This window comes from Periplaneta americana, chromosome 5, assembly GCF_040183065.1.
Source record: "Periplaneta americana isolate PAMFEO1 chromosome 5, P.americana_PAMFEO1_priV1, whole genome shotgun sequence".
In the NCBI taxonomy this organism is placed as follows: Eukaryota; Metazoa; Arthropoda; class Insecta; order Blattodea; family Blattidae; genus Periplaneta; species Periplaneta americana.
This window is the reverse complement of record NC_091121.1, coordinates 58,072,236-58,097,576: the sequence shown is the minus strand read 5'-3', so window position 1 is coordinate 58,097,576 and position 25,341 is coordinate 58,072,236. Positions and strand designations below refer to the sequence as shown.

Sequence of the window (25,341 nt, the reverse complement as noted above, 5' to 3'; positions counted from 1 at the left end):
AACGGGTAGAACAGAAATTGATGCAAAATTGTTGGTAAGTCGACTAAGCTTGTTATTCACCTGCCAAGTACGAACGAGCAAAAGCATGTAAGTCTAATTACATCACTATTCGTTTGTCAAGTCTTCATTTTGGTTGTGTGAAAAACCGGGTAAGTCGAATTACTTAGTTATTATAGACCTTACAGTTTCGTATCAAGAAAGAAGCAGTGCGGTAAGTTGATTTGTTCTCTTCTTCACGTCCGCATAATTTCTTCCGTGTCGAGTTACCAAACATTTTGCTTATCAGTTTTCAATAAGGAAAAGGGAATCAATAATAGAAACAATAAGAACAACCATATTCGGAAAGAGAACGTCAACAATATGGATCGGAATTAAGTTTCAGGCATTACTTTTTTCTTGTTTTAGTAGCAGACAGGCGCGAACCAAGATATTTCTGTACCCACAACAATCACAAGCCCGCCAAATCATAACTGCCTTGTGAATGAGCTGTGAGTTGAACATTAATTGTACAGTATGGTTTAATGTCACACAGCAGCAAAGTGAACTGTGGTTCGACTTACACAATGTCACATCGTGCACGTCTTCTTGTTAATCTAAGTTTAAAGAATACTCACAGTGATAAGTTGTTTTGAAGATGCTAAGAGAAGGAAGATAACTTATCCTCAGGAAATTGCTGATCACAGTGGTAATGGTAAGTGATATTCTTTCTAACAATGTTGACAGCTTGACACAGTATTTATCTCATATGCTACTTTCTTAGTACTTTAATTCAGCGGTACCCAACCTGTGTCTCACGGACCCCAGGAGTCCGTGATAGATTCAAAAGCGGTTCCCAAGCCAAGATGTATTTTCAAAAGTATTTTAATTATTAAGCCTAACTTTAACTTTTTCTATTGCTTTTCTCAGCTTCTTGGAATATTTATTTGTCATGCACCACTCTGTTAGAGTTCACCAAAAATGCTTCCGGCTATAAGTTAAGCATTTTAAAATGAACCGAATTCGAGTTTGAATGTTAAGGTGTCCGTGATACTCAAAAAGTTGGAAACTCCGCTTTAATCGACTGTTGTTCAATATGCGGCTCATGGGCAACTTGTAAGCATAAAGACATTTAAAAGACAAAACATAACTTAAAATCCGAATAAAGCAAAAAATAGTTACAAATTATCAGGTGTATGTTCGACATTCATTCTGTCATTGCTGTAAAAAACATTGAAATCATGTGCTGATATGAAAGTAAACATATGGAGGACTGTGCGTTACAACTTTAAAGACCCTTATTTTTAGGTACAGCTGTCAAAAACAAAAAGTGGCCGCACTCGTGAACAGCGAATATTTTCAAAGTCCACTTCGGGTCGCGGCGATGTTACACGATGCATGTGCTTGTACAAGCAGTTCCGGAACTATGAAAGTGTTCCATATCTGCTCCTCGCAGACCAGCGGTAGAGTGCTTGTTTAATGATTCAAAGGTTCTGGGTTCGCGCCTTCTTCAAGTTTTCATTTTATTTTTTAATCGTTCTTTAGCGATGTAAATTATATTCAAATTATCATTTATATCCAGTTATCGTTCTTGATGGATATCACGTTATTTATATTTTGTTATCGTTCTTTAGAGATATGAATAAAATTCAAGTCATCATTTGTATTCTGTTATCGTTTTATAACGATATGAATAATAATTATTACTATTGTAGCTACAGTATCTCCAATGGGGGTTAGCCCTATTTTACATATGTATGTTAGGGCTATAGTTTTATACACAAAAAAGATAAGCATAAAGAGAAATGGAAAAGAAAATTAAATTAGCTTACGCGATGTAAACAAAACATAAACAATCCGTAAATTAGGCATTGCGATTGCAAAACAAATATCAGTTATCAATTTGAAACATACAAAAACATTAACAACACACATACGTAACACTTCTATAACACAAATATGCAGCTTTCCGTACCATACATCATAAATTAATACACAATAGTCAAACACAATCAAACTATAATTACGACATTGCGACGACATCAAGCATCTCATAACTGACTCACATACATAACAAATCAAGCATCCGTTGCAACACATACACTTCAACATAGTAACCACACTTTTAAAAGTTACAAATTTGGCTCCAAGAAGAATAAATAGGACACTGTTACTAATTACTATTCTTCTACAATTTCTTAAATACATCTGTAATAATAAATCTGTGAAATTCCGATATGAATGATATTCACGTTTTTTATATTATCGTTCTTTAGCGATATAAATAATATTCAAGTTATCATTTATATTGTTTTCCTTCATTAGCATTATAAAATAATATTCAAGTTATTTATATTGTTATTGTTCTTTCGCAATATAAATAATCTGTATTTTATGTAGGTAATTATTATAACACAAATAAACATCTTTCTTTGTAAAATAGGTTATTTTATTAAGATAATTAAATACGTATTATATAATATCTTACATTAATTAAACAAACCGATATTTATCATTTATATTGTGTTATCTTTCTTTAGTGATACTGTATAAATAATATTCAAGTTATTTATATTGTAATCGTTATTTAGTGATATAAATAACATAAATTTAATATTAGGTTTGGAAAAATCCAGTTGCATAATACTGCTATTAGTTTTTCTTTTTGTATTATTACATTATACTATCTCGAACTACAATAAAATGAAAAGGAGTAACGAGGAATTGAACCTGAGACGCTGACATCTAAATTCCGACGTTCGTCCGCTGAGCTACGAGGGCAAAAGTGTGAAAACATTTTCGGAAAAATTGGCCCAATCACACTCTAAGATTTTCTGATGATTCGTAGAAGCTAGTCCAGGATGCCGGGGGCAAAGGCTAATTGAGATTTCCCGGTCTCTGATCGGGTCAAACATCCTGATAGAATTAATATTTAACCCTTGCCGTGACTTTGGGTGAAGTCCGGAGGGCCCAATTAGTCAAATCCATTCTCATCTCCACGCTTGGGCCCCCTGGAATTTAATAAGATGCGAAAGAGATAGTGGTGTGCGGAAAGCAACGGGATGTTACCGCATTTAGGCCTATCCTTCCCAAGAAAAACTTCAAACATGAACAAAGGAAGCTTTTAATAGAAGAAGAAGAAGAAGAAGAAGAAGAAGAAGAAGGATCTTCTGCGGACCTCTGGAAAAAGAATTAAGGAAGAGACTAGTGAAGTGCTTTGTGTGGAGTGTGGCATTGTATGGGGAAGGAACATGGACATTACGACGAAATGAAGAGAAACGAATTGAAGCATTTGAAATGTGAATGTGGAGAAGAATGTGTGAAGTGGACAGATAGAATAAGAAATAAAATTGTGTTTGAAAAAGTGAGTGAAGAAAGAATGATGCTGAAACTGATTAGAAAGATAAAAAATAACTGGTTGGGTCTCTGGTTGAAAAGAATAATAGAAGATATTAGGATATGTGGATCATATGCGGAGACTAAGAGGAAGGCAGAAAATAGGAAAGATTGGAGATTGCTGGGTTTGCAATGAAAGACCTGCCCATGGACAGAACACTTATGTATGTATGTTCAGAATGCCTGGAATATCGTGTCTAAAAACAGTCGCTATTTGCAAAGACTAGTCAATTCCATGCCCACTCGACAGCAAGATGATCGAGATAAGAGGAAGATAGACTAGGGGAGAGTCGGGTAGTATCGGACATCGGGTAATATCGGACAGTGAGTTTCTTTCATCTACCACACGATGATAGTACCTGATTGACGTGGTTACGTTTCTGTGATGTCGCATACAGAAACGTAACCATGTCATTCAGGTACTACCATATGGTGGTAGATGAAAGAAACGCACTGTCCGATACTACCCGATGTCCGGTACTACCCGACTCTCCCCTAAATATTGAATTGTGGCTTTTTGTTTTGTTTTTTGAACGCTTAATTGTTTGAATGTTTTAAGGCCGACGCCAGTAAATTTGTTTTGTTTATGCCACGAAAGATATTTTTATTGAGAATAAAATATTTTTTCTTTCCATTTGCAGCCACAATATCATAATGATAAAGTCATGACATAATATATTAATGAACCTGATGTTAATTACTAAAATAATCGTAAAAGAGAAAGGAGCCATTATGTATAGTTTGTCTCTCTCAAAAACAGAACAAAAAAGAACATAAAAAGCACGTGGTTGTAGTCGAACGCAGGACCTCATGAATAAGAGGCCTGAACGCTACCATTATGCTATCGATAACACACAGAATACTTCAATTATAACTGTAGATATCGGGCAACGTGGTCCAACAACATGTAACATCGCCTGTCTCTGAATTATAGCGAAGATACCCGAAGGGCACTTTGTTTCAGGAGAGCGGCCACTTTTTCTTTTGACAGCTGTACATTTCCACTGGCTCCTGCACAAAAATCACGCAGTGAAGATCTACTAAATATATTTGGACCAGATGTAAATGAGTGTACTAAGCTTGTAGATTTAGATTTCGATGATGGTGTAAAAGATCCACACTACCACCCTGATGAAGACATATCAAACAATCAATTTTACACCGCAATGGCTGAGAGTGAGGAGGAAGAAAATTCTGAAGACACGAATGTATTCAACAACGATCAGGACCAGCAGTCCGAAAATTCTGAGCCAGATGCTGCTGTTCAGAAGAAAAGGACTATGAAGGACAGACAAATTAACAAGGAATTGAGGAATAAAGGAAAATCCTATGTTTCAGAAAAAGGGAAGGAAGTGAAAGCGAGGGAAATGCTTCCCCTTAAACCATGCCGAATGAAGTGTCTGAAAAAGTTTATGGAAGAAGATCGCCAAAAGTGTTTTGAGGAATATTGGGCTATTGGTAATCATGATAACAGGGCCAGATATATTTCCTCATTGATAACAATTAGTAAACCAAAGACTCATCATGTGGTTGAAGACAATGCCAAGTTAAGGGAAATAGTTTGTAAATATGAAATTATAAATCAAGGCAATAATCAGGCCATCTGCAGGGAATGCTTTCGCAGAACATTTGGGGAAACAACCGGTTTCACTGAACGGGTAACTAGTAAGAAGAAGGAATCGTTTTCTGGAATTATTGCGCCTGATGGCAGAGGAAAGTTTGCTCCTGCAAAGAAAACAAGAATGGAAGATTTACAGTCTGCAGAAAGTCATATTCTCTCCTTCCCTAGCTATGAGAGTCATTATTGCCGAAATAGAAGTTCTAAGCGGTTTCTATCCTCTGATCTTAATATATAAAAAAATGTATGATTTGTGCAAAGACTGTACTAAAAATCCTGTTTCACTGAAAATTTATTCTAGATGCTTCCATGAACTTGATCTAGAATTCAAAAAACCTAAACAAGACACTTGTCACAAATGTGATGTACTGAAAATGAAGATCAACACTTTGGCAGGAGAAGCTAGGGACTCTGCAACACAAGAACGAGATACCCACCACAAGGCTGCGGAGGAGTCATATGAAGCCAAGAGACATGATAAGGAAGTGGCTCAGAAAGATGACAGAAAAGCTGTGTTAGCCTTTGATTTGCAGCAGTGCCTACCGACACCTTACGTTACAACATCAGTTTCCTTTTATAAAAGGCAATTATGGACATTCAATCTGACAGTCCATAATCTAGTCACCAACGAAGCTACATGTTTTATGTGGAATGAAACCACGTCTGGAAGAGGGGCTAATCAAATAGGTTCCTGTCTCTATCAGTTTATTTTGCAGTTGCCAGGTCATGTAGAAGAGATCACATTTTATTCTGACTCTTGCGGGGGACAGAACAAAAACAGCAGCTATGTTTTCTTTTGTTATTGACAAGAGGCCTAACAATCGTGAAATTCACCACAAGATTTTGGTGAGTGGGCATACTCATATGGAGTGCGATGCAGACCATGCAGCTATTGAGAGAGAAAAGAAGAGGACAGGGATGAAAATAAACCACCCAAATGACTGGTACCAGCTCGTGAGGTCTTACAAACGTAAGGAGCCATTCAAAGTATTTGTGATGGAGGGACAACATTTTCTAGATTTCAATTCCTTGACGAAAACAAGTGGGCCCTACCTAATGAAGAAAGTTGATACAGAAGGTAATAAATTTCTGTGGACCAGCACTCACTGGCTGAAATACACTGGAGAGACAGCGAAAATATTTTTCAAGAGTTCTCTCTCCGTGGAAGAATCTTTCCGAGAACTATCTATCCGTAGACGTGGCAAAAGTACATTACCCACATCACTGCCTATGATTCATGAGGGTCCTGTTTCTGTCAGTGCTGAAAAGAAGAAGGACATCTTGGAACTTTTACCACTGATCGACAATGTCTTCCATGACTTCTACAAGAACTTGAAAGTTGACAACATACCCAATATTGACCCGGATTTGGAGGAACTGGATGCAGATGCGTAACATCTGTAATAACATGTGTAATAACAAAAGGTTTTTTAAATGTCTTATAAGACATTATTGTATTATGCCAAAGTTCTTATACTATATTATTCAATATTTTGAAAAGTAGTGAAATAATAATTGAAATGGATGTTTATATATGTAAATAATGTTTTTTTTAAATTTGTACATAAATATGTAAGTCCCTGTAAGAATTTAACAATAGACGAGAAAAACCGGGTAAGTCACTTTAAGCCAAGAACCTTTAGTGATAGATAACTGTAAACATTTCCTTTTGAAAGCCCGTATGTGAATACATATTTATGCAGGATTTCAATTCCCCAAATTAATTACACGATTTAGGAGAGTGTTGTGAACTTTGTTTTGTTCCTCCTTTAAAATTTACTTTTGGAGACTTACCCGGTTTTTCACGCTTCCTGTAGAATTTATTTAAAGTATTAATTTAAAAAATTCGAATTATGTACTACATGTTAAATTACATAGCGACATTCAAGAATATAATTAAATACAACGAATGTGTGGGACATAATTATCGCGACTTATACGGTTAGCTTACGCTTGCAGTGACATAATAATTTTTATCTTTGTAACCTATGATGATTCAAAGTTGAAACTTATCAGTTCATTATATCACTAATTGAGGCGTACTATATATTTTTTTCCTTAAAATAGAACCCCTGCATTTTTAAATATGAATATATAAAAATTGTTTCACCATGTTTTTTTAGTGTAATTAAATACATGCAGAAAACAATATAAGCAATAAAAACTATCACATATTAAGAATGTATCACCCAATTTTTGTAAATTTATCTGGAGTCGTTGTTGAGATATATAATTTTAATTGAAGCGGCGTGCTAACATAAATATGATTTTTCTTCATGTTTGAAACGCCACTGACAGAAAACGAAAAGCACAGGACATATGAAACTCGGCAGTTTTAGTTAGCGCGGCAGGTAAAACAAACCCTCAAAATTTGAAAGAAATCTGAGTCGGTCGGGTTGAGCGCCTTGTTGATTTGATATGGAATGACTCGTACGTATTTCAGGTAAAATCTATCCTAGACAAATTCTTTGTCAGCTTATTGGATCTCTTTGGCCACCGACTGAAGCTTAGTTTTCTTTTAATTATGCTTTATTTAACGACGCTCGCAACTGCAGAGATTATATCAGCGTCTCCGGTGTACGGGATTGTGCTCTGCAGGAGTTCTTTTACATGCCAATAAATCTACTGACATGAGCCTGTCGCATTTAAGCACACTTACATGCCGTCGACCTGAGTCGACATCAAATCCGCAACTTCGGCCACAGAAGGCCAACACTATACCGACTGCGCCACCCAGACCTATCTTTGTTTTCTTAGCAGTGACAAATTGTATACAGTAGAAAAACAGGAACTATGTGATTTCTACGTAAGATTGATGGAGATTAAAACGAAATTTAGAAAATGCTGTAAAGAACAATAAGAATTGAAGAACATTAATTTTAATTAACCGTGAGTCCAAAATGTCCCGCGCCGTGGCGTCGTGGTTTAACGCTCCTGCCTAGTACTCACTCGCATTGCGGAATGCGCGCTGGCTCGAGTCCTGATGGGGAAGAAAGTTTCTCATGAAATTTCGGCCAGCGCAGCGTATGGGACCGGTGCCCACCCAGCATCGTGATGCACTTGAGCTGCGATAGGTAGCGAAATCCGGTTACGAAAGCCAGCTGTAACGGCTGGGGGGACAATCGTGCTAACCACGCGATACCTCTATTCTGTTGGATGATCTCTTCTTCGGCATGCGGACGTGTGGCGAACAGCCGATCGGTCTGTCATGGTTCTTCATGGGCTGTCGTGCTTCTGATTATTTTTATGGGTCCGAAATGGTAAAAATGCAACATAAAGATTGGATGTTTAGTTTTGTTATAACTAGACATCGGATTTTTAGGCACTAAAAATTGCAGTTTTAGGCGCCTAAAATAAGCTCAAAATTTGTAAAATTAGGCTCTATTTTAATGAAAATAGGCATTTTAGGTACATCAAGGTATCATACTTATTTCTTTCACTGAAATTTTTAGTTATACACTAAAATACGCACAAAAAGTATGTTTAAACATTAAAAAAGAATACTATATTATATTTATAAACAGAGCTGCACAAATTTAATATATTGAAACTAATGAAATAATGATTATTGATATCAAGATTACTCATTTTAAGTTATTGAAATTCAGTTCCATGCTCAGACTTTATTATAATTATCTGCACAGTACACCACCAGAATTTTTTCTAAATTCTCCACAGTTAACCTTTGCCTTTTGTCACTGAGAATCATTTTGAAAGCAGAAAAACTTCTTTCAACCGAAACTGATGTGAGAGGCGCAAATTTTAAATTAGGTACAATAGAAACATCAATACTTACTGGAACATTTACACTTTCCCCCGATATCACTCTTGATACTTTTTCCAACAATGAAAATCCTCCATTCTTATTTAATACGTTGTCCCACTTATTTTTAACTTTTTTCCTAGTTTCGCCCAAAGCAGAATGTATGTTCACTTGAGCTTCCTTTACTATTGCTGTTTGGCTACAAAGAGATTGTTTTTCACGTTCTAATTGTTCAATGCTTGCAGGTATGAAAGAAAAGTTTGATGTTATGTAGGCAATATCGTTTTTCACTCGTGAGTCATTCAGACAATCTTTCACTGCTTTCACACACGCTGCACTATCAGTTTCAGGTAATTTATCAATAACTGTGACCACTTCTTTAAAATACTTAGAATAATACACCACTGACTGAATCCAGGTTCCCCATCGTGTAACAACCGGCTGAGGTGGGAGTGGGATATCTGGAAAGTTCTCTCTGAATATTGAAATCCTGGATGGGGCTTTACAAAAACATTTTTTTGTTTTAGAAATAAACGAATTGACAAGAGGAAATTCATTCCGGATTGTTTCAGAAACCCTGTGAAGGCCATGTGCTAGACAGATTATATGCGTGAGGTTAGGATAAAATGTTTTAAGAAGTGGAGCTGCAGCAACCATGTATGAGGCAGCATCAGTACAAAACAACAGAACTTTAGAATCGTCTATATTACCTGAGTATAAAGACTGTAGGCCTTTATTTACAAAATAAGCAATGGCTTGGCTATTCACTTTCGAAAGTTCCTTAACACATACGAGGTGTGGAATCGAAGGTCCATCAGGACTAAGTTTTCCTACTACCATATTTGCTATATAGGCCTACCTATTCATAGGATCTGAGGTTTCATCCACAGAGACCCATATGTAAGAATCACCTATATCCTCCCGAATGGAAGCTAAAGTTTCATTGTATATTCTAAGTAATTTTTTCTTAGGGTCGACTCAGATGGGATATTTTGTTTGCAGTATTTTTGTAAAAACTGTCTTAAAACCGGATTTTCAATTGCATTCCAGGGAATGTTAGCAGCAACAAACGCTCTGGTTAAATCAGCATAGAAATTGCTGCTGAGATTGGATGAAGTAGGCTGTGTTAGTAAAGTTTATTGCAGTTGATTTTTCTGCTGAGCTTTAGCCTTATGAGCCGCTCCTTGCACATGCTGCTTTAGGTGGCACTTCTTTTCTTGCGAAATCTAAAAATGTAAAGTAAACTGAATTAAAATAAAATCCTAATTGTTGTATTGCCGTATTTCTATCACAAAGTTAGTGGGTTCGAACAATCAAAATTTTAATGACCTGCAAATACTTTAACTATCGGAATTTAAAAGGTTAAAGTGTAGTGGTCTTAAAAAGAATTATACCTCAGGATAGCTCAGTCCATGTATAAATATTATAGGCCTACTCATTAAAATTAATAGAATTTATATATTTCGACTATTGTTACATACCTGTTTGCTACAAATCTTGCAGAATATTATTTTTCCATCATAAGTGAATTCTGAATATTCTGTTAGCCATTGCCGGATCAATGTAGATTTTGCACTTATATTTTTCGGCATTATCGCGTTAAACTTCACAGGAAAACGTCCTACCGCTCAAAACTTCTCAACACAAATAAGGTGAGGGAAAGAGCAACTGTTAACGAGCATTCAAATGAACCGTTGTTATTGAGATTCAATTGGACAAAAATACAAAGTTCCACTTATTGTTGCATTTCCTGGTAGTGTTAACACTAGGAGGGTCATTCTTTTAAATATTTTGTAACGGTTTACCCTACTAATTCGCAGTTTTACGACTTTTCATAAATATTTCAAAAACACTCTTTCTCCAAAAATTGTGATTTTATGACACTCTGAAGGGCAGTACAGCTAATCGGTTTCAGACCGAAAACAGTCATTTTTATAGTATAGTATAGTATATCTCTGAATCGGTAGCAGCACATGTTGTGATTGTTGCCTGCTTCAAAACTAAGGTTGGTTCTTTGTCGGCATTTATGCCTCCAAACATGTTAAATTCGGTGAAATCTATTGCGAGTGTCGTGAGATTCAAAACATTTTGTTTCCTTTATCAATGGTTTCATGGCCGGTGTGAAGCAAACTTTCCACTTTTTAAATGCCTTAAATTTCGCAGTGAATGCATGTATAAATTATAAAAAGTGAGAGTAAAATGCGAAACTTTACAGTGAGTTAGGCATTTTTAGGCGAATATTAACAAATTAGGCTCTAATAGCCGTTTTAGGGCATTTTAGGGCACTATAAAACTCTTTGAATACCTTTCAATTTCCTTGAAACACAAATATTAATAATTATTTTTACTTTTCTCCTAAATAAACAAAATAGGCATTTGCCCTAGAATCCGATGTCTGGTTATAACATAAAATGAATTACTTTGTTAATGAGCATCTTTTTAAAATTAAAAGATAAATAATGACATTTCATCAACATCCGTCTCTAGTGGTAATATTCCAATTAAAGTCATTATTTTAAGTTCAAAATGTTTGCAGAAATTGTTCGAATTGCAGTTACTACACGAGCCAGAGTCGCAAATAGAAAAGTAAATTCGAAATTGCATAAATGAAGTTTGAGACCGGCATGCAATATACAAAATCTTTTAAATATTGAAAATGAATTGAACATGCACTTGTTTAATTAGAAATTAGATCTGGAGAGAAAGGAAGAAATTAGGATTGCTGAAGAAAGTCCCGAATTGTATTACAGGTCACTTAGAAGAGATGGATCTTAGCTGTACGTAGTTGGACAGCGGCCTTGCCGGTGTCATGTCGGCCAGGTACAGTCTCGCAACCAGCAGGATCAGCCTCATGGTGGTGTAGTACCGAACAGAACAGCCACCAGCACCCAGCCTCTGTTGCATTTATAGCTTTGTTCAAGTCGTTGTCCTGTTTGTGGGTTTGATTTGAATATCATGTCAACCCAAGTAAACGAATTAATTGATTTGTTGTGCATTTTAATTGATGTTTTTTGTTCTTCCAGCTACTAAAATAATTGAGCATGGATATTTTCAGAACAGGTTTAACGAGCTGCTAATAGGTTTGTTCCAACAAGCAGTTCAGAACGCGTTCCGAATTTATATACCGAACTTCTTTCGAAGCTTGCGCCAGTCGTGTGCGGTGTCAGAACTAGTTCGGAATTTGACGTTGTTGGAACGTTCTTGGACTCATATTTCACGGCCTTCAGAGTTTATTCTCATATTAAAGTAATAAAATATATGCTGTTACCTTGCAAATTTCTCATGATCGAATATTTTTTTTATTTTAACCTGCCTAGTCTCCAAGCATTTTAACCTTAAATTTAGATTAAACCATCTGCGCATGCTTCAACAGTTCAAAATTCTCAGTTCTGTTCTTAATCGAGAACCACTTTCGCTCAGTCCGAAGGCGTTCTAAAGCACGTTGGAACAGGGAACTGGGAGTTCATTATTGGTTCGGAATCAGTTCTGGTCTTGTTGGAACATACATTGAGCTACTGCGCATGAGCAGGCAGTTCAGTAGGCCTATCGATTCCGAACCGTGCTGGAACAAACCTAATATGGTTAATAAAATATGTATATATAAATTTCAATTATAAGACACAGATGTGTCTTATGATTGAAATTTATATATACTTATTTTATTATATTACTAGGCATATCTGAAAATATAAAATGAATTGTAAATTACTAATATGGTTAATTTTGTTAAGTAGGTACTTAAAATATACGTATTTACGTTTGTGAAACAGGTTTTTTAAAGCAACAAAGACTGTGGCAGCGGAACGTTAGTTGAATTATAAGTATCTTATATATGGAAGAAGTCAGTGTGTATGTGTGTTTTTATTTCTATGAAAATAGTTTTGTCGTATCGTTTGGTGGTGGAAATGTAGGTTTGACGCGCGATTTACACGAATACGTTTGTATGTGCGCTGACTCCAAGCTGAGTGGCTGTAAGCATCTCTTCGTACTTCTTTCTGACGTCATGTACGGTCAGTAGCGTGCTGGCTTGCGATCTCCGAGGTCAGCGTTCGATTCCTTACCAGGTTATTTTTTATTAATGTAACTAATTTAACACATGTTACTTCTCTTCTATTTCTCTGTTTTTGTATAATGGAATGAATTATTTCAAACTCTGGCTCGACTAGGAGAACAAAAAACTCTTGGGATATCAATGTGGGTGATCAGTATTCTTTCCGAAATAAAACAAAGAGAAATAAAATGAAGCAAAATCAAACAATACAGATGTGGACATAGTAAGCTACTATGTACACATGCCACCGTTGTCTGTCATCGCGTGGTATCTTTGGGGCATTGAGTCCACCAGATCGCGGAAATACCTAGTTCTGGTCCACAGCAAGATCTTCCCAGGTAGCCAGGACTTAATCGTACAATTGACCTGGATTTGAGATGGGTGGTCTCGATATTTGTCGATCCTGCTCATTTTCAACTCAGCCCATACGTGTTCGACCACTTTCAACTCAGGTGTCTTGAGAGGCCAAGGTGTGAGTTCGAACTCGAGTCTTCCCTCTAATAACCTTTGAACGTTTATGGCAGTGTGCGCGGAATGATTATCCTGCTGGAAGATTAAATTTCCTTCAGGATAACTATATCGGGCTGAAGAAAGGAACACGTTTTCCAAAATATGCAGATAATTTAGTGCCCCAAATCGGTCATCGATGCTTTGTAGCACGCTATCGCCATCGCGAGATATCCAGCCCTGACATAACACTCTAAATCTTGCCGATGTCTGCCGTCGTTGGCTATAGTTCACGATAAACCTTGGCGCGTGATTCGCTAACGGATGGGGTGGTTGTTTCGTCGGAGAAAATTTCTCTTCCCCAATTGAAACCCATCCAATCGGTTGCGAAAGCTAGACATTCCTCTGTCTAGGCTTCATTGGCCGTAGCTCTTCCCGAACTAATATTCCTTTCGAGCCATGGAAGTTGGCCGCAGCTCTTAATTGATTAGCAGAGCTGAACGGGTTCTCTTCATGAGCTCTTTTGCAAAGGGCCTCGTCATCTTCCCCTGTTTAAATACGAGGACGCTCTGTAGAACGGTGCCTTCCAAACTCGCCATCATTCAGATATCTAAGTACGTAACTACATCTGTGCTGATCTCACGTGCAAAGACTTATAAAGTCGTTGTCACTTGGACCTCGCACAGTAGTGATGGGCAAAGTTGTTCTTTTCGCGGAACAGTTCCGACTGTTCCGGTTCCGGAAAAATACTATGTTCTAAACAACAGTTCCGAAATAACAATTACAAGTAGAGATGAGTCGTAATCGTTCATTGATGCAAGCCATTTCTTTGACTCTCGTTCCTTTTGAGTCTTCGTTCAAAAGAGTACCTTCCCTCTTCCCCAAGCAGGTCCCACATAGCGTTGGACTCTCATCACTCGGATTCCTCTTGAAACACGTTATCGGCATAACATAGCCCCAGGGCGTGAAATCGTTAAAAGTTGGTGGGGGGAAAAGAATTTTTATCTTTACGTTACGTATAATGGTTTGGGAAGTTACAAGTACATATGGCTTTTAAATACATGCAATGAAAACACTGAATTTTAAAAGAAAAGTAAATGTTAAAATATGTCAAGTAAAAGTAAGGTCGCCTTAAAGAAAAATTTTGAAGTGGTACTGCTCCTTCCTCCTTTCCTTTAGCGAGTAAGACTGATCTGCCGAATGATGTCCGGAGGTGACCCATCTATCTGCGACGGTAAAGGTATCCCACGAATTCAGTGGCGGCCCATTAAGTTTAATTGTCATTAGAGACTGTAAAGTTTTCACCAACAAACGATTTCTTTCGGCAGTTTTGAAGCTATGAGCAACGCTGAAACCTCGTTCACAGGCGGCAGTTAACAGAGGCACAGAACGGACTTTCCGTATTAATTTTTCCAGAATAGGAAAAGCATTTAAGGTTAGAAAGCCTGACTTGAATTCTCTCCATTGTGACACAGCAGTGTCACCATCCAAACCAAGCAACTCAGCTGATTTATATACGTCAGAATTACCGTACAAACCGCTTTTACCGCTAATTTTATTTTCTTAAAAAACTGAGAAACCTTTATCACTTCACTTGAAGGAAACCTTCTTTAAAGTTCATTTATTGAACCTTCTCTTATTTTGTCAAACTCTCTGTTTTCACCTTCCCCTTCAGGTTGATGTTTGCAGTATGTTAAGTAATTTTCTTTTCAAAGACTCAAATAAAGATAATTCTTAACACGCGTCTCTTTAAGAGTTTGTGTTGCGAAATTAATTTTATTGTCTATTTCACTGTAAGAAATAGACTCTTTTTCCATTATTGTACTAATTAGAGACAGAACAGATAAGTTATATCTATAGACTGTTTTTCTCAGTGAAAGCTTTTTATAAAGCCCTGCCAATTTACAACGATCTCTACTTAATAATTCACGGCTTTCAGATTCTAAGTTTAGGAACGGCATGATACAACGAAAATCTTTGAACACTACCAACAAAGCATCCTTGTCACTAGAAATTCAACGAATATGAAACAGCTTTTTAACTTTCAGATAACCCGTGATGCCTATAGGCGCCGCAATATTTTTAAGTTTTGCAGCTGTATGTGGTTTACTGAAAATTTTATAAGTTCATCTAGCAAGCATTCAAAGTTATGAATAGCATTGACGTCACTAAAAACTTGTTCAGAAACAAGGTCCATCCTATGAGCCATACAATGTACAATAATCAGGTGTGGAGATTGTTTCTCCTACTTCTAGCTACAACACATTTTTTACCAGTAAAACATGCCGCTTCAACTGAACCAAATGCTACCAAATTTTTTAAAACATTTCCACACCTATGCCGTCTTCTGAGAAAGCTTGGATAATTTTTTCCTCAAGGAACTTTGGATCAGCATTTTCCACTGGTACTAGTTTATAGAAACAGCAGCATGCGCTATTTTGTTCGTTCACATACGTAACATATGAAACCAAATGTTTTTCAGAAAACCTATCGGTTGACTCATCCACAGAAATGGAAAAAAAGTCGGTCGATTTAAAAAAAAATAATCAATTTTAAAAGTAAAATTTGGAGATTTAACCTTCGAAGAGGTGGAAAAATTCAAATATCTTGTAGCAACAGTAACAAATATGGATGACACTCAGGAGGAAATTAAACGCAGAATAAATATGGGAAATGCCTGTTATTCGGTTGAGGAGCTTTTGTCATCTAGTCTGCCGTCAAAAAAATCTGAAAGTTAGAATCTATAAAACAATTATATTACCGGTTGTTTTGTATGGCTGTGAAACTTGGACTCTCACTTTGAGAGAGGAACAGAGATTAAGGGTGTTTGAGAATAAGGCTCTTAGGAAAATATTTGGGGCTAAGAGGGATGAAGTTACAGGAGAATGGAGAAAGTTACACAACGCAGAGCTGCACGCATTGTATTCTTCACCTGACATAATTAGGAATATTAAATCCAGACATTTGAGATAGGCAAGGCATGTAGCACATATGGGCGAATCCAGAAATGCATATAGAGCTTTGGTTGGGAGGCCGGAGGGAAAAGACCTTTGGGGAGGCCGAGACGTAGATGGGAAGTTAATATTAGAATGGATTTGAGGGAGGTGGGTTGTGATGGTAGAGACTAGATTAATCTTACTCAGGATAGGGATCAATGGTGGGCTTATGTGAGGGCGGCAATGAACCTCCGGGTTCCTTATAAGTAAGTAAGTAAGTAATTAAGTAAGTAATCCTCATTTTACCTTTGTTGATGCCACAAATTGCTTTATCAAGAAATGGAGTAAAGTGATAATGAGGTGGAATAGTGGAAGAAAGTCCGAAAATTTTATTATTTTAACTTCCAAAACATTTTACGAAAAGCAATCATCTTTGGATATAATACATGTTATGGCTGATACTTTTATACAGATTCTTAACTGAATTATTTCCGGGATGTTGAGGTGTCTGTCATTATTGTTTTGTTGATAGCGGATCTGCTACTTAACAAACCGGTTCGTGGGCAGTAACTTATCTTCATTGTAATGGACTGGGTGTTTGTTTCTAGTTTTGTATTTGTCCTGTGACGTCTCTGTTATGGAAGTCCGCAATGCGGAAGTGTCTAGTGTTCTCCAAAATTGAAGAGTTCGATCTCAAAACACGTTAAGTCCATTTTTTTATGAAAGGACTGGGGTAGTTTTTTTTTATCCAATGCTGTGCAGGTTGAGCGAGTTTTCATGTGACATGCAGAATAATACAAACTTTTGGGAGGTAATCCCGAAAAGACTAAGTATATGATTATGTCTCGTGAACAGAATATTGTACGAAATGGAACTATAAAAATTGGAGATTTATCTTTCGAAGGGGTGGAAAAATTCATATATCTTGGAGCAACAGTAACAAATATAAATAACACTCGGGAGGAAATTAAACGCAGAATAAATATGGGAAAAGCGTGTTATTATTCGGTTGAGAAGCTTTTGTCATCTAGTCTTCTGTCAAAATATCTGAAAGTTAGTTTATAAAACAGTCATATTACCGGTTGTACTGTATGGTTGTGAAACTTGGACTCTCACTTTGAGAGAGGAACAGAGGTTAAGGGTGTTTGAGAATAAGGTTCTTAGGAAAGTATTTGGGGCTAAGCGGGATGAAGTTACAGGAGAATGGAGAAAGTTACACAACGCAGAGCTGCACGCCTTGCATTCATCACCTGACATAATTAGGAACATAAAATCCAGACGTTTTAGATGGGCAGGACATATAGCACGTATGGGCGAATCCAGAAATGCGTGTAGAGTGTTAGTTGGGAGGCCGGAGGGAAAAAGACCTTTGGGGAGGCCGAGACGTAGTTGGGAAGATAATATTAAAATGGATTTGAGGGAGGTGGGATATGATGGTAGAGACTGGATTAATCTTGCTCAAGATAGGGACCAATGGCGGGCTTATGTGATGGCGAATATGAATAGATCATTAAATTGGCCAAACGAAATGATAGAGTTTCGAGATCAGAGATCACACTTTTTAATTACATACTACTCTACACTATGTCCATAAAAAGGAGCAGGTAAATAAGGCAGCGAAAAATGTTGAATTATCTTTATTTTGAGTTATGTTACTAAAAGTTTGAAGTTGTCAAGATATTCATGTAAAGAGGTTACTGATTTCGGTGTCAGTGTTTACATATTTCCTGTTCGTAAAATACATGCTTGATCATTACATGGCTAATCAGTACTTCCAGCCTATAAATTTATTAACCCATTTCCGTATTTAAGGAGGCAATGGCGTTTGAATGTCAAGGGTGAACTGTCATAGTTTCTTGGGCTTACCCTTTATCGCTTCCCGGTTGTTTCGAAAATTAAAAGTTAATATGACGTTATGTTTGGATTCATACTTTCTACACGGATCCTTGGATAATTTATATGACTCTTGATAATATGTTAAAGGTTATATTCGTAAGATTGTTCTCATTTGTATTAAAATATACTTCTGTTGTCTTAATACTTTCATTTTCTATTATTTTCACTTGATCTTTTTTTTACAACCAAACACTAATGTGAGGAGATTTAAATTGTTGTAATATTTTAAAATTGTTCCTGGGATCTTTTTTCTGAATAATGTTTTTTACTGGAATTGTAATGTTTTGGAATTAGACTGACTTACTCTCTATTAGTGTAGGAGATGTTTGACAGATAACAAAGAAGGTAACCAAATGAATACAGGTCTACTTTCTGATGTTGTAAATGGTCAAAATTTCGATTTTGAGAGTGATCGTTGTTAAGTGCAGGGACCTATTTAATGAAAGTAACATAGCTACAAGCAAGAAATTAGTAATGTAACTTAGCGGTTCTCAACCTATGATACGCGTATCACTGATGGTACGTGAGCCACTGCTGTTGTTACTTTTACGATTTGTGAAATAAATGTATGAGTAATGATTATATATATATATATATATATATATATATATATATATATATGATTTGAACCTTCCAACATTGAAGAAGTAAGTGAAATAATTTCATGAATGCGTGTTTGAATATAACATGATTTCATTAATGTGTGTTGTAATATTACTAATTTCTGGCTAATTTCACCGAACCTCGTTAATGGTAATTCAATAATATCTAGTCAAACTGGACAAGATAACAAGCGGAAAGTAGACTATTGCTTAGTCCAATAAAATGAAATACACATTATAGTTAGTCATGTTATTATGATGAGGCACTGTCGAAGTTCCTCTCTTAACACCAAGCATTACTTCCTGCATGACACTACACTCTTTAATTGTCTTTGTGACCATTATGAAAATACTCTGAAAATCAAAACTTAAAAATATTTAGAGCAATTAAAAATTCAACTATTATTGGCTGAAATATTACTAGCTGTAATCCTATGAGAAGTTATATATAAAATGTTGAATGTTTTACCGCTGTGTAGTGTGTAATAGAAAGTTCAACAGATGTTCAAATGTTACTTTAAAATTAAAAGAGAAATTTAATGTACATACTCTTCCTCCGTAAATATACTGGGTAGCCTATTTCACTTTAATGAGTGAAATGTCAGATAAACTAGAGATTGCATTGAAAAGGGATTTGAAGCATTATGGCATCGTCTCCGGCATTAATATATCAATCGGAAATTGTTTGGAAATAGCATTTGTTAATTCTCTAAGCACGTCTAAGAATGATGCAGCTATGTGTGGCGTGATCTCGTCGAAGACCTCTTTCCAATTCTCGTCCAGAAGTTTGTTCATTTCGTCACCTGCAAAAAATGAAACCTTAATTCACTTAACTGTATGAAAATGAAAGGCTATGAGGCAGTAACAGTCAACATTTATTTCTACTGTTTCCAATTCTAAACTTATCTCCTGATTCACAGGTAAAGGTGACAGAAGGTGCCTGGAAGGAAATGTTTCTTACCCTTAACAAATATGAAAGCCCAGTGGTACTATTCATAGATATAAAACGTTATAATTGTGGTACTTGTGTGTGTCTAGGGAAAGTAAAATCATCATTCCGATTTAAATAACATAGGACATTGACTTCTTCTGGCCTTATTCATCCGTCAGTTTCTTCATTTGTGGACTCTGGTTCCCTCTTCCATTTGCAGAGTATTCCACAGTTTATTTTGGTAATCTTGATCTGGATGTTTGGTTTACATATCTAGTCCAGTTTGTTTCGTTTGTTACATTTTTATATTCTTCCGAAATGTGAATTACTTTCAGTCTTGCTAAGTTTAATTGTTGGGTTAGTACTCTGACGAAGTGTATCCTGGTGCTTTTTGCATAACTTTAGTCTCTGCAGATTTCAGCCAGGGAAAGTAAAATTTCGGCAGAAAAATAAATTTTTTGTCGTACTCTCAGTGTGCATTAACGGTAACTGTTATGTCAATATGTGTTTGTCTAGTGCCTACCCACTTCACTTTGCGTGATTCGGGTTCCGCGTACTTAGAGATAGATGGCAGGACTGTGAACCATTTTCAAATTACACACCACTTCGACGGGCAATGTTATACATGAGTGTATCGGAGACAAGTTATGTCGTGTACTAGGGTGAGTGTATGTTAAGTGTTCGTGTAAGTGTAGTGTAGGGAATGGGTGAGGATGATGGTGAGGAAGGGAGAAGGAGAAACCCGGTGCCGGCACGTTGCCTACTCATGTCGAATAGCACAAATGGGGCCGCCAGGCTTAACGTCCCGATCTAACGGACGAATCACTATCAACAGTGACATATGCCTTCCCTTCATATGCGCTCAATAGAGATTTGGGATTTAGCCCAGGCACACTGGTGCACAATTTAGTGATTGGAAGTTGAGCACCGCCATCTTTCGGGAGTCGAACCGGAGCCGGCTAGGCTAGTCTGGCGGCAGACACGCTAGTACAGAGCTAACTCGGCGGACACTGGTTATGTTAATGTTACATATTGATTCATATAGGCACCAGCGAAATGTAATATAGGATTATGTATTTATTTGTGTAAATACTTACCAGGTCTAATTTTTGAGAGATTGACTCATATACAGGTACGTGCGAAGTTAAATGTAGGCTATATTACAATTGGATTTGTGTAAATACTTGACGGTTCTAAAATTTTACCAGGTGCTTTTGAAAAGTTCGTGACGTGACACATAGGTGGCATTGAAAACGTGTCAATAATGGCGCTATTTTTTAAGGTCATTTTAAGTTAGTGCAAGGATGAAAAATAGTAATTTCCTTTGGACTACACATTGTGTAGTTTAATTTTGAAATTAGTGTGCTGAACAGATTGGTAAGAATAGAACTATCGGTCTTCGTGCTGTCATTGAATATTTCGTGAAAAAGGAATGAGTCCAACAGAAATGAAAGAAGCATGGATGCTACACTTGGGGAATCCGCTCCATTGTTTTCGACTGTGAAATAATGGGCGGCACTATTTGAACGTGATCGATACGGTGTCGAAGACGTCTCCAACAGTGGATGTCAAGTAATAGCAAGTAGTGATGAAATTGTAGAAAAAATCCACAATATGATGTTGAATGCCTGTTGACTGAGAGTGCTGGACATTATCGAGGTTACGGGTATGTCAACTCAACGGTGTGAAACATCTTAGTCAATATCTTGGACATGTCGAAGGTCTCCCTCTCTAAGGTTAGTTCTACCTTTGTTAACATTGGAACAAAAGACGTCCGATGTCAAATTTCGAGGAATTGTATGGCACGATTCCAGAAAAATACGCCCAATCTTTTTTTGTCTCGGTTTCTGTTCACTGTTGAATCTTGGATCTAATACAACATACTGGAGACAAAACAGAAGTGGAAACAATGGATGCATAGTGATTCTCCACCTCCAAAGAAAGTAAATTTAATTGCAATTCAAAGCAGTTCAGTTCGCTGGGAAAGTCGTGGCTTACTTTTTGTGTGGTTCCAAGGGAGTATTGGGATTCCAAGGGAGTAATTATGAGTGACTGTCTAGCAAAGGGAAGAACAATAACCGAATAATTTTATTCAAATCTGATGCAGCAACTTAAAGATAAAATTCGCAAGAAGAGGCCCGGTATATCCCAGAAGAAAATGTTTGATTACGACAGTTCACCTGCTCACATGTCTGACATCGTGGTTGCTAAACTACATGAACTAATGTTGAAATTTTTTGCCTCACTGCCGTCCCCCCCTCACCAGATCTCGCACCTACAAATTTCTTCTCCTCCCCCCAGATCTTAAAATTCTCTTGGCTGGTAAGAAATGTTCATCAAATGAAGAGGTTATTGCAACAGTAGAAGGCTTTTATTTTGCCGACCGTGAGGGATCTGTTTGCAAGGAGGATATAGCAGCATTGTAGTACCGATCGACCAATTGTATGAATCTCAAGAGCGATTTTGTTGAGAAATATAGATTGTTTCGGAATGTTCCTATTTAATTTCTGTATCATGATATGAACTTTTGGAACAGCCTTCGTAGGTGGCTGTGAAGTTTAATATATAATGGAGATTGATTCGTATTTTTAGTTTCTACCCCTAAAATTTAGATATTGATTCGAATAAGGTGCCTGCAAAGTGTGGTATGTATTTCAGATTGATTCGTACTTTCTATCCGCAATATTTTAGAGATTGATTCGTATAGGTACTGCGAATTTATGTATATATTAGAGGTTGATCTTGTAAGTACTTGCTAGCTCTGATATTTTACAGATTGATTCGTATAGATACCTGCTAAATTTAATATATATTGCAGTTAGATTTGTGTAAGGACTTGTTGGCCTTAATATTTTGCAGATTGATTAGTGTAGGTACTTGCCAATCGTAATACTTCATAGTTCGATATATGTAGGTACCTGCTAACCTTAATATTTTACAGATTGAACCGTGTTGGTGCGTATGAGCTTTGATCCTTTACAGATTTGCTTGTACAGGTACGTTTGTGCGTTAATATTTTACAGATTGATTCTTGTAGACACATATCAATTCTGATACCAGTACTTAACAGATTGATATGTGTAGGTACCTGCTAAAAATAATGTTTTACATATTGATTCGTGTTGGTACCTATGAGCCTTAATACGTCACAGATTGATTCTTTTGATATTTGTCAATCCTAATACCATAACGAATAGAAAGAAGAAGTGTGCGCACTCCTGTCTGTTCAGCATTGTCGACGGTGACCAAGAGAATTAGTGGCGCTGCGATCGGTATTGCTCAGTTGGAAGCGAATATCCATAAAAGAAGCAGTAGAGTGTTCGTTCATTTCGTTTGCTTCTTTAGTGTAATTAAGTGCGTTAAATACTTTAAGTGCCAATACACTAATCTGCAATTATTCGTACACGAGTGACAAGTGAGTAGCTCTCACAATTTATTTATTAAAGGACGAGATTATTATGTTTTTGTCGTGTTATATTTGAAGCAATGCCTTCGTGTTTTGTTCCGGGTTGTAGGGCGTGCGTGTTTCATTTGCTTATGCAAACAGAACAGACAATAAAAGAAAAATTGAGCGATTGAATGTGGAGTGCATAGACAGTATTACCTCAATTGTAATTCAGCCACCGGGAACAGGATGCTGCTTGGATCATGCCATGGATATCATACCGAAACTAATTTTTCACTATATGAAATGTCGGTTCTTCTTCTGGACGAAACAAATCCGACGAGAACTCCAAGCACCGAGAGCCGCCAAATCATCTCGTAAATTCTCCAAAGTGTCGGACAAGTAACTGTTGGTGAGTACATATTGCATGCCTACAAGCAGCCCTAAGTTAAGTTTTACATATTAAACTATTATTTGTTTTACAGTGTGATGTATATGAATGTGTTTTTCTTTAAAATAGTCTTAATGTTGTAAGTACAATGCCAGTTACGTACGTATATGGAGCGAAAGGTAAACAGTGCAACTTACGTTAAATGTATTTACGTACTTACACACGGAACAGACTGAGCGAACTCTGCACTAGCGCCGCGTGGTATCGGCCGTTTGAATTAACAGAGTGCGACCACTACTTCTTTCTATTCGTTATGCTAATACTTTATAGCTGGATATATGTAGATATATGCTAGCCTTTTATTTAATAATTTATTTGTGTAGGTATCTGCGAAAACTAATATTTTACACCTTGATTCGTATTGATACATATGAACCCTAAGGCGCTAGAAATTGATTCGTGCAGGTACCGTTGAGCCCTAATACTTTACAGATTGATTCGTTATTTGAGATTAATTGGTGTAGGTACACGAGTCCTAAAACTGTACAGATTTATTCGTGTAGATACCCTGGTTGAGTGGAAGAGAAGGCCTCATGGCCTTAACTCTGCCAGGCAAAATAAACCTACTACTACTGCAACTGCTACTGCTACTGCTGCTGCTACTGCTACTGCTACTGCTACTAAAGTTGCAATATTTTCATATTGATTCCTGTAGGTTCGTGTGAGTCCTAATACTGTATATATTTATTCTTGTAGATAGCTGTGAGGCCTAATATTTTACAGATTGGTTCGTGTAGGTATGTGTAAGCCCTAATGATACGTGTAGATTTGTGTGGGTCATAATACTTTACAGATTTATTTGTATAAGTTCCTGTGAGGTCTATCATTTTTAGACTAATTCGTGAATGTACAGCTGTCAAAAAAAAGTGGCCGCACTCGTGAACAGCGAATATTTTCAAAGTCCACTTCGGGTCGCGGCGATGTTACACGATGCATGTGCTTGTACAAGCAGTTCCGGAACTATGAAAGTGTTCCATATCTGCGCCTCATAGACCAGCGGTAGAGTGTTTGTTCATGATTCAAAGGTCGTGGGTTCGGGCCTTGTTCAAGTTTTCATTTTATTTTTTAATCGTTCTTTAGCGATGTAAATGATATTCAAATTATCATTTATATCCAGTTATCGTTCTTTATGGATATCACGTTATTTATATTTTGTTATCGTTCTTTAGAGATATGAATAAAATTCAAGTCATCATTTGTATTCTGTTATCGTATTATAACGATATTAATAATAATTATTATTGTATCTCCAATGGGGGTTATCCCTATTTTACATATGTATGTTAGGGCTATAGTTTTATACACAAAAAAGATAAGCATAAAGAGAAATGGAAAAGAAAATTAAATTAGCTTATGCGATGTAAACAAAACATAAACAATCCGTAAATTAGGCATTGCGATTGCGAAACAAATATCAGTTATCAATTTGAAACATACAAAAACATTAACAACCCACATACGTAACACTTCTATAACACAAATGCAGCTTTCCGTGCCATACATCATAAATTAATACACAATAGTCACACAAACACAATCAAACTATAATTACGACATTGCGACGACATCAAGCATCCCATAACTGACTCACATACATAACAAATCAAGCATCCGTTACAACACATACACTTCAACATAGTAACCACACTTTTAAAAGTTACAAATTTGGCTCCAAGAAGAATAAATAGGACACTGTTACTAATTACTATTCTTCTACAATTTCTTAAATACATCTGTAATAATAAATCTGTGAAATTCCGATATGAATAATATTCACGTTTTTTATATTGTTATCGTTCTTTAGCGATTTAAATAATGTTCAAGATATCATTTGTATTCTGTTTTCCTTCATTAGCATTATAAAACCGTATTAAAGTTATTTATATTGT

At 36.6% G+C, this 25,341-nt stretch overlaps 1 protein-coding gene across 1 annotated transcript in view; it reads right to left on the bottom strand.

Annotated features, from left to right (window-relative positions):
- Positions 1–18,684: 18,684 nt before the first annotated feature.
- The window catches only part of LOC138700492 (protein takeout-like), a 40,225-nt gene continuing 33,568 nt past the window's right edge, over positions 18,685–25,341 (bottom strand). The window contains exon 6 of the mRNA XM_069827097.1: positions 18,685–19,488. Coding sequence (XP_069683198.1) covers positions 19,328–19,488 — 161 coding nt within the window. The 3' untranslated portion in view covers positions 18,685–19,327. The remainder of the gene's footprint in view (positions 19,489–25,341) is intronic.